Source organism: Crinia signifera, chromosome 2, assembly GCF_055691185.1.
Source record: "Crinia signifera chromosome 2, ASM5569118v1, whole genome shotgun sequence".
NCBI lineage: Eukaryota > Metazoa > Chordata > Amphibia > Anura > Myobatrachidae > Crinia > Crinia signifera.
Genome location: NC_139218.1, coordinates 172,621,440 through 172,632,350, shown reverse-complemented (window position 1 = coordinate 172,632,350; position 10,911 = coordinate 172,621,440). Strand labels below are relative to the sequence as shown.

The 10,911-nt window shown below is 44.0% G+C and overlaps 1 protein-coding gene across 6 annotated transcripts in view; it reads right to left on the bottom strand.

Annotated features, from left to right (window-relative positions):
* Positions 1 to 3,382: 3,382 nt before the first annotated feature.
* The window catches only part of KIF21B (kinesin family member 21B), a 714,596-nt gene continuing 707,067 nt past the window's right edge, over positions 3,383 to 10,911 (bottom strand). For all 6 annotated transcript variants that reach the window (XM_083173198.1, XM_083173196.1, XM_083173200.1 and 3 more), the window contains 2 exons: positions 5,919 to 6,118; positions 3,383 to 4,836 (listed from right to left, as the gene is read on the bottom strand). In XM_083173198.1, coding sequence (XP_083029324.1) covers positions 4,737 to 4,836; positions 5,919 to 6,118 — 300 coding nt within the window. In that variant the 3' untranslated portion in view covers positions 3,383 to 4,736. The remainder of the gene's footprint in view (positions 4,837 to 5,918; positions 6,119 to 10,911) is intronic.

The following is a 10,911-nucleotide window of genomic DNA, read 5'->3' as shown; positions in this document are numbered from 1 at the left end:
CAGCCACGCGCTGCGCTGAGAACAGCTAGAGCGGCACGCGCACAGTTAAACAGAGCGTGTGGCAAGCTGCCAAGTTTCTTAGACAGACTGTGTGCGCGGTGGCGCCGTGAAACTACACAAGTAGCGTTTGCTCTTCTGCAGCCTCTAACCTACTTACTTCCCCACCTGAAACCTCTGGCACTTTCTCTTAATTTGAGCCCACAACTGAAAAGAAAGTATTATACTCTTCTTATCCTCCCACACCACTATCTCTCCTCTTGATCCTATACCTGCACAAGCCATTCAAACTCTATCTCCTGTGCATATCCCAACCTTAACTAAAATCTGCAATCTCTCTCTTCTACTGGTACTTTTCCTTCTCTGTTCAAAAATCCAGTGCTTACTCCCATTCTGAAAAAACACAATTCTGACCATAACACTCTCTCTACGTCCAATCTCTCAGCTCCAATGCCTCTCCAAACTATTCGATAGACTCATCTACTCTCGCCTCACACACTTTTTTTAACTCTCACACCATGTTAGACCAACTTCAGTCAGTCAGGCTTTCGTTCCCAACTCTCCACTAAGACAGCACTGACTAAAGTGGTGAATGATCTGGTCACTGCTAAGTCTAAAGGCCATTATTCACTACTCATTCTTCTAGATCCTGGTCTTCCTAAAAACAGACTCTCACCACTGAAATCCATTTTAAATGCTGCTAGGCTGATCTTCCTAGCAAGATGCTCATCGTCTACTGATTTGCCATTCCCTCCATTGGCTGCCTGTATTTTACTGTATTTAATATAAAATACTTCTACTGACATATAAAGCTATTAACCATACTACACCAGTGTATATCTACTTATCTCAAATTATCTCCCAACTTGACCACTCCACTCTGCACAAGATCTGTGTCTCTCTTCTGCTCGGATCACTAGCTCCCATTCACTATTACAGGACTTTCATCAGGCTGCTCCCACCCTATGGAATGCCCTTCCATGCACACTAAGACTCTCCACTAGCCTCCAAACTTTCAAGCGTTCCCTGAAAACTCACCTCTCCAGGCAAGTCTATCATATTTAAGTTCCACACTCTAAGGCACTTTTTTATCTTCTATCTTCCCTTCTGGACTTGCAACTTGATGGGACTGCTATGTTATTTCTGGTGCTTCTCCTTGTGTTTCCCTGTCTATTGCTACCAAGTTTGTTCTGTTGCTGTCTACAATTGTAAAGTGCAACTTAATCTGCTGCACTATATAATAAACTATAAATGACAAAATAATGATTGTAATATTAATAAATAGTACTCAACTGCAAGTACATTATGACTCATTTGCATACCTCCCAACATTGATACTTGGGGGATCAGGACGCTTGCCCAGGGGAGCCTTGCGGGCATGAAAAGATGGTGTGGACTCACGGGCATGGCTGTTTGAGCTGCTGGCTGGCCATGCCCCCTAGCCTCTCTGCTTTACAGGGGGGACTCCAGACTTCTGGCCCTGGGCAGGACTATCCCTCAAAAATGGGATGGTCCCGCAAAAATCGAGACAGTTGGAAGGTATGTATTTGTACTTCGTAATCTGTACTTAATAGTTCTTAATTATTTGAAGTCTGGCATCAGCAATATAGCATAAAACAATATTAATATAGCATTTTGCACTAATTCTGAAATTTCACATATCTCATGTTATATGTATACCTTATATGTAATTTTTATCACTTCATTATATATAGTATGGTAGCGTTATCCTTTTTTAATGTAGTGAAATAGTGCCTCACTTGGAGTTTTTATGCTGCAGCCATGTCTGCATGTTATGGTCAAGCAGCAGCCAATGTTCCTTACACTGAGATACCCACTTGCAGTAGTGCAAGTCCGTCTTGCTGTTTCTTTAGTTGCACCATCAAAATCTGCACCAGCCCGATGACAAGCACAGTTTCTCCTATGCAACCAATTTCAATTGCACACCCATGTATGACTAACCATCACCCCACAGTTCCAGCAATTCCCCTGCAATGCCCCCACAGTGCGAGCAATGCCCCCACAGTGCCAGCAATGCCCCCACAGTGCCTGCAATGTGTCCACAGTGTCAACAATGAGTATGCCCCACAGTGCCGGTTTCCCAGCAGCAGCACACTCACCATTGTTGCTGCTGCTGGGGAGAGGACAGTCCAGCATCCCCCTGCAGTTCCGCTGGCTGTGGAGCTGTGTCCACTGTCACATTGCTGGCACTGCGGGGCATTGCAGGCACTGTGGGGGCATTGCTGGCACTGGAGGCATTGCTGGCACTGTGGGGGCATTGCAGGGGAATTGCTGGCACTGTGGGGGCATTGCTGGTACTGTGGGGGCATTGCAGGGAAATTGCTGGCACTGTGGGGACACTGCTGGCACTGTGGGGGCATTGCAGGGGCATTGCTGGCACTGTGGGGGCATTGCTGGCAATGTGGGGGCATTGCTGGCACTGTGGGGGCATTGCAGGGGAATTGCTGGCACTGTGGGGGCATAGCAGTTTCTGGCACTGTGGGGGCATACCCGGCACTGTGGGTATTCTCTGAAACTGTCTGCTGTATGGGGGCGGCCATTTTGTGGTGGTCCTCAGCAGAAGAACGGAGCCGCCGGGACCAGCGTGATAGGTAAGGCTGCGGGTGATTGGGGGGGGGTTTGCAGGGGCGGCGGGTGCTTGGCAGGGTGGCAGTGGGGGGGAGGGGTGCCCCCCCCCCTAACGGCGGGGGGGGGGGCACCCAAAACTTAGCTACACCACTGCCCATGTGGCATGTGGCTGCACCCATTTTTTGATGCATGCCTACAGTACGGTATGTAGCATAAGGTTTCAGGGGCATTACAGTGTGTTTTTATTTTAGTAGGTCTTCGGGTGGTTTATTTTGCCGCGAGTAGTCCACACTCCAAAAAAGGTTGAAGACCACTGGTCTAAAGTGTAATACCACGCCCCATTTTGTGATGCCACGCCTCCGCCCCATGAGACCACACCCCCTTTTTGCTGCGCAAAGGTCCTTCCTGCTCATAAAGTTGGATTTGGGACCACTCATTACCATAATTCTAGATTCGCCTATGCCCGTAGGTGGTGCCTAACCGTAACCTCCCCAGTATGTGCCTAAACCTACCCCCCCCCCATCCCCAGCTACATACTTACCTCGACCAGCAGCTAGACAATCAGGTTCTCATCTGCTGAGACTCTGGCGCCGATGTCCCGACTCTGGTCCGTATTATGGTGTGGGATTCTGGACGGCGTCGGGATGCTGACCAGTGGGATCTCAATTGCCAGTATTTTAACTGCATCCTTGCATTCAAGTGCATTCTGCATCTCCATGAGGTAACCACTGGTATGTATGTGCAGTACTTACAACATCAGCTGTGTGCAATGCATGTAGTTAGCATCAAACTCATAATCAGACCAATAAGGTTTATTAACTATATAATATTTTATGACCATGAAATATATCGAACAGTGAGCTGTGAGTTTTTTCAAACTTGTACAGTTGTTCCAATGTTTTATAAAACAGCACCTGCAGAAATCACTAGTTGCTTTGTAATCTTCAAGTTTAATCTTCATTGACAAATGAACATTTAACACTTGGCGCTCATAGACAAAATGTAGAAATTGTGCTTTAAATAAAATTATTTAACAACTTTGTACAGAGTACAACTCCCATAAAACCTTGCTGCCAGTACAAGCTTTTGACAACTTCACTCAGAAACTTGAGAATTGGTCTTCATATACTGTAACATTTTAGTATGAAGTAAAAGAGGTAGGATTTTTAGAGGTATACATTTGAGGTTCTTATTTTATGAACCTCCTCTCTTCTTTTCCACTTATATAATAGCTGAACATTTAAATCAATTGATGGTAAATATACACCTTCTTAGATGCAATGTGTATATTGCAAATGCAGCTTCTTAGATGCAATGTGTATATTGCAGATGCAGCTGGTCAGGAGTGTGCTTTTGCAGGTTGATAATAAAAGGCATTCATAGGTGTTATAAAAGAACATACATGGTCCTCAAGGCATCCTAATGGTCCAGATTTTAAGTATATCTATGCTTGGCCATGCAACCTAATTAGTACCTTAATTATCTTTAAAATCTGGACATTTAAGGTGCATTGAGGACCACGTTTGAAAACCTCTGTACTTAAGGCAAAGTAGGGGTTCATAATAAAGGGCAATTTCTGTGATTTGTCACATACAGTGGAGATGAAAGAAGGAGGTTGTATTAACAAACGTTTTATCTCACCTTGTTCCTTTTTTATATTTGAATGTTTTGACTGGTCTCTATGGTTTTCTACTCAACACAACAGTAACAATTTAAATTACACAAGTATGGTTTAATTTTAATGGCGAATCAGTATTGCAATGACTAAGGAAGTAAAATAAGGGCATCCAACTGTAAAGGTGTCCATTGGAATGTGAAGTCAGGTGTTCTTGCTCGGGCACTATGTACCTTTACTTCTGGCCAGGACAGAATTCCATACACTACTGAATACACCTTATCTGGATAAAATTGCGTCTCCCACTCCATATCTTCACTGTGAGGTCACTGTAATTTCAAGGAAACTTTCTCAATTTCTCTGTTAATTCAGGTGGAAGACAGCAACTATTATACACAGGCTGAGCTATCTCACCTGTCAACACCTCTTTAAATAGAAGTGAGTGTCCCATACCTTAAATTAAGGGGGTGGAAAGGCGTTGGTAATAAAGGGGGCAGTTGGAGAAAGGATGGATAGGTGAGAGATGAAGGACAGGTTACGGAAGACTAGTAGCACGGCCCTTGATTGCCAGAACACGTCGTGGGAGACATGGAGTAAGACCAGGAACATAGACCCAAAGCTTGACCCGGCAGTCACTGAGAGAGGGAGAGAGGAGGAGGATACAGATAGATAGGAAAGACCAGAATTTGGATAGGAGCAAAAAAGGGAGCAGCAGTAAGTAAAGAAGGAGGAAGGAAAAGATAAGGCACAGAAAGGGAATAAGGTCAGTGTAAAGAAAGGCACATTAATGAATGAGAAATATGAAAAACTTAAAGATGGAAAGAATACAAGAAAATACACAAATTCCACATATACTAAGGGCAGTATTCAATGAGAATATTCTCCATGCATGGCGAGAGTTTTTCTCTCGCCATGCACTCGCCATGTTTTTGCGGAGATTCTCCATGTTTGGAGATTCTCCGTCACGGCACTTTAGAGAGTATTCAATGTGACTGAGACTCGCCGCCCCTCGCGGCAAATCTCAGCCAATCCAGCTAATGAGGTGACGCCGCAGGGAGCCTGAATACAGCGGCAGGCAGGGAGGTGGAAGTCTGCCTGCCTGCCCCAGAACGTAGGTGGGCTCCCCGGGAGCCAGGCAGCACAGGCTGCCCCCCGGGAGAGCCAACAGGGGACCGGGTATTCACTGCACCCGATTGTGCATATGTAATGATCGGGTGCAGTGAATATATGAATATCTAATGAGCGGCCCTCGGCCCCCTGCTGGCTGCTCTGTGTAAAAAAAATAATAATATATTTTTTTTAATTAAATATATATTCATGTGCACATGAATAAAAATAGCATGCCCTTTCACAGAATAAAATTCCTGATTTTTTTACACCAAAATGAAAACAAAAAAAAAAAATATTTTAAAACTTCACATTCCACTTCTCCATGAAAAGATGGAGAATTGCTACACGGAGAGACATGGCGAAAATCACTTAGAGAGACGGCGAGAAGTGCACGTTGAATAGGGTTGCTCGCTTTTTGAGAGCAAAAGTCTCCGTCCAACACGAGAAAAGCACAAACTCGCCATAAAACACGGCAAATTTTTCTCATTGAATACTGCCCTAAGAGATAAAACTAAAAAAAGATTGCTAACAGGCAAAGTTTTAAAATATATTTAAATATTGTACCATTGTAATCTCAGACATTTATTTCAGTTACTTTACTGCTCACCTGGATGCAGTGAAGACATGACGACTGTTTGCACAGATGGCATTTATAGGACTCTCATGACCTTTAACTTCTCCGATTGGTGTGAAATTGTCCATATTCCAAACTTTAAGAGTACCTCCCCGGCAACCACTGAGCATCATAGGACGTCCTGGCACAAAGCCCAAAGCACAAACCCAATCTCTATGCGCATTGGGGACTTGCTTCACATATAATAGAAAGCATATGAACATATATTAAGTCAGTATATAGATTGTGTATACAGATTATTACATTATGACGTTCTGATATTCTGTATGTTTGATACTTTTCTTTTTTATAATTCTAAATTAAAAAATTATAATTCTAAGTATGTAATGCATTTCAAATATTTGTCAATACCAACTTTAAATCAGTCCTGCTACAATATAGGATTCGAGGATATTCTATGTAATCATTTGTGGTGGAGACAGCGATTTTATAAGTAAAGCTTGAAACACAAATGTATTAATACAGCCAATATTTGTCAGCTGGTGTTATCAGAGTATGGTGGCCGTTATAACCCACACAATATTTTGCCACACATAGCAATGCCCCTTACAGTACTTTATATTATGCCAAACATAGTAATTCCCAACACTATATTATACCCCACAGTCAGGGGCTGGCTAACAAATTTTATCCTGGGGGGCAAGTCCAGAGCACTGGCCAGGGGCGGATTGGGGACTAAAAGTGGCCCTGGAAAATATCTGTAAGTGGCCTCATGTGGGCGGCACCAAATCAAAAATGGGTGGAGCCTAATTACAAAAGGTGTATCCTAGCCTGGAAAAATACACATTATGATCAGGTTATGCCCATTACATATTATGCCACACAACGTAATGCCCATTACACATTATAGCACACATCATAATGCCCATTGTACCACACACCATAATGCCCATTACACATTATACCACAAACCCGCAATGGCCATTACAAATTGTGCCACACACCGAAATGCCCATTACATATTATGCCAAGGGTTTTATGGCAAAAGATGCATTGGTACTTATGTATTATCTGGGCTCCCATGTTAAATGCACCCCATTTTTTCATACCCCTACTATCCAACTACACATTGGAGTTGATTTTATATAGTGTGGCAAGCACAGCGAGCCACCGTGCCCGAAGCGTGGCGAGGGGACATGGTCTCATAATAAAAACGGGAGCTTAGATATTACATAAGTACCGATGCATCTTCTCCTGGTGGGGCCAGCGTTCCCTCAGTAGCGTAATTATACATTTTGCTCCCCCCCCCCCATGGAATTTTAATGCTGCTAACACGCACAATGCCACTTGCGGTGCTGCTTACACACATAATGCCACATGAGGTGCGGCCAAGACCCTGCACATGTACGCAAGTCGCTGACAGCCCAGCCCTTGTCAAGGGACAGCTGACACCTGTAGTTGCTGTCCCTGCTGCACTCAAACAAGCTGCATATATACAGTAGGTTGGCCTGTACACTTTTCATGTAATATGCTTGAAAAAAGCGCAATAAAGTGCTGAAACATTGCTGGTACAGCGCAATCTTTTGTTTCGTCATTCGCACTGGAATGAAGCCATGATGGACTTCATTAAATTTGTTCAGAACAGTACGACATGTACCGTGGCTGGCTCACCTCTGTGTGTGTGTATGTATGTATGTATGTGTGTATGTATGTATAAAAGGGGGTGTTACCAAGTACCCCTGGCACTGCCAGGGGTACTTTGTAAATAGCAGCCACTTAAAAGTAGGATTGTCAGTCCTACACAACCCAAGGAAATAACCAACAAAGAAGTGGCGCTTGGTTTGATGAAAGGGAAACACAATATGGCCCTTATTCAGATCTGATCACAGTACAAATTTGTTCTCAAAATGGGCAAAACCATGTGCACTGCAGGTGGGACAGATGTAACATGTATAGAGAGAGTTAGATTTGGGTGAGTTATTTTGTTTCTGTGCAAGGTAAATACTGGCTGCATTATTTTTACACTGCAATTTAGATTTCAGATTCAGCACACCCCACCCGAATTTAACTCTCTGCACATGTTACATCTGCCCCACCTGCAGTGCACATGGTTTTGCACATTTTGAGAACAAATTTGGGTACTTATGTATTATCTGAGCGCTCGATTTTTTCATTGCATCGCATCGCATCACATGCAATATAGTGGCATACAATACAATGCAATGCAATGCAATGCGATTTTTCATTGTAAAGACCCAATTTTTAATTGTATAGTCACCCATGGGTGATTTCATACCCCCACTATCCAACTAGTTGATTTTTAATAGTGTGGCGAGCGCAGCAAGCCACCGAGCCCGAAGCGTGACGAGCACAGCGAGCCCCGCGAGGGGACGCAGAATACATGTAAAGTTATACACGTCCCCTCGCTGCGCTCGCCACACTATATAAAATCAACTCCATGCGTAGTTGGATAGTGGGGGTATGAAATCACCCATGGGTGACTATACATTAAAAATCAGGTCTTTACAATGAAAAATCGCATTGCATTGCATTGCATTGCATTCCTTAAGTAGTGGCATGCAATGAAAAAATCGGGAGCCCAGATAATACATAAGTACCCAAATTTGTACTGCGATCAGATCTGAATAAGGGCCTATATTTATTTTAGCAATAGTTATAAATGCTGATGAATTACATCAATAACATACACATGGTATAAAAATACATACAATAAAAAGTGAATAATTAAGAAGTGGATATACCACTATAGCAAGGACCTAGACCATAAATGCTCCATAATGGTATGTATGTATATATTTCTCTATCTATCTATCTATCTATCTATCTATCTATCTATCTATCTATCTATCTATCTATCTATCTATCTATCTATACATACATGCATGCAGTACTATTTTTCAGCAGGCTCCAGCATGAACTGAGTCCCTTATTCTAGTTCACTCTTTCTGACAAAATCCTTCTTAGATGGATAAAACCATGTGCACTGCAGGGGGGCAGATTTAAAATGTGCAGAGAGAATTAGATTTGGGTGAGTCATTTTGTTTCTGTGCAGGGTAAATACTGGCTGCTTTATTTTTACACTGCAATATAGATCTCACTTTGAAGTAAAACCCCACCCAAATCTAATTATCTTTGCACAAGTAACACCTGCCCCACCTGCAGTGCACATGGTTTTGTCCATCTAAGAAGGATTTTGTCAGAAAGAGTGAACTAGAATAAGGGACTCAGTTCCCGCTGGAGCCTGCTGAAAAATAGCACTGCATGCATGCATACACACACACACACACACACACATACATAGGGGGAAATTTACTAAGGATACAAATATGAAATTTCGTATTCTTAATACGAATAAATACGACTGCATACAGCTGTTTCAGTCGTATGCTGGGCTGTGGTCACCGGGCTGATTCCAGTGTAAAAAATTGAATAAACTATTGTTTAATACTGCATGCTGGGACTTGGAGAACTCCAAGTCCCAGCATGCAGGGCATTAAAGGGCCCGCTTGCACTTGTAGTTCCACAGTATTAAAAATAGTAAAATAAACACACACACAGACACATGAAAAATAAAACTTTAATACATCCAAAGCCCATACATACTGATACTTACATATCTTACAATACTTACCCGTAGGTAGGTCCCTCACACTCTCACATGCCACACTCTGACACAATACTGCCCATTACACATAAGACCACACATGGTAATGCCCCATAATTATGCCACATGCTATAATGCCTATTGCAATTACCACACGCCTTAATGCCATTACACCACACACCGGAATTCATATTGCATATTATGCCACATAATTGGCGCTTACCTACATGCTGGTTGTCAGGAGGTACATGCTCTTTGCCACGAGGAATGACTTGATGTCAGGTTGAGTTAAATGCTCGTTGCTACAGGCTATTACATGCTTGTTGCCAGGGGCGATGAAATGCTCGTTGCCACTGGGGATGGGGAATACATGCTTGATGCCAGGGGTAGTTAAATGCTGGTTGCCATGGGGGATTACATCCTTTCAGTGAGTGCACCCTGGGCAGAGCAGTGCACTTGCTTTCCCCATTACAGCTGGACAGAGTGGTGTAATGGGAGCGGTGGGCAACCCAGCGGCTCAGGTCAGGGGCTATTTGAAATGTCACGCCGGCTTGCGAGCACACAGTCCAGCAGCAAATTTAGGAGCCACCACTGCCTGATAGGTTGCCGCCAATTTCAATTGGCGTGCGAGCCAGTGGGACATTTGAAATAGCCACTGACCTCTGATACAGCCACGGCAACAGCAGGACAGCTGTACACCCCCGCCATCTCTTCCATAGTAGGTACCGGCAGCCGCAGACCTTCTCCCGCTGCTGTTCCTGGAAGCCGGGGCAGTCAGTGACATCAATCGAGTCCCGGCAATAGAGAAAGCGGGGGAGGGGGGAGTGTCTGCTACAGCTGCAAAGCTCCTGCTTATTTACAGCCCGCAGTATAACGAACAATGCTGCGGGACCTTTCTTTACACTGCAGTAAAATGCTGGAAATAACAGGGGCACGCACGGGCGAATGACAGGGCAGCAGCTGAGTGTGTGACCACACCATTGGCGTCTACGGCCTTCAGAGGAGCCGTGGAGACTGGTCACCTCACCTGGTTGCAGACGCATCAGAGGAGGAGGTGCCCGAGGAGGGAGCAGAGCAGCCCCTAGCTAAGTTGATGCCCTAGGCAAAGTTTTGTCTGGTGCCCCCTAGCAACGCCGCTAGTTCACCATAATACCCGTGATACATTATGCCACACACTGTAATGCCCCTGTCACATTATGTCACACATTATAATGCCGTGTCACATTAGGTCACACATCGTAATGCCCATGATACATTATGCGACACATCATAATGCCTGTGATACATTATGCGACACATCGTAATGCCCTTGAATACATTATGCCAGACACCGTAATGCCCTGTAATGCACTGTAAGGAGGAGAAGCTGAGTTCAACTACAGGGATATTAAAGCCGCAATT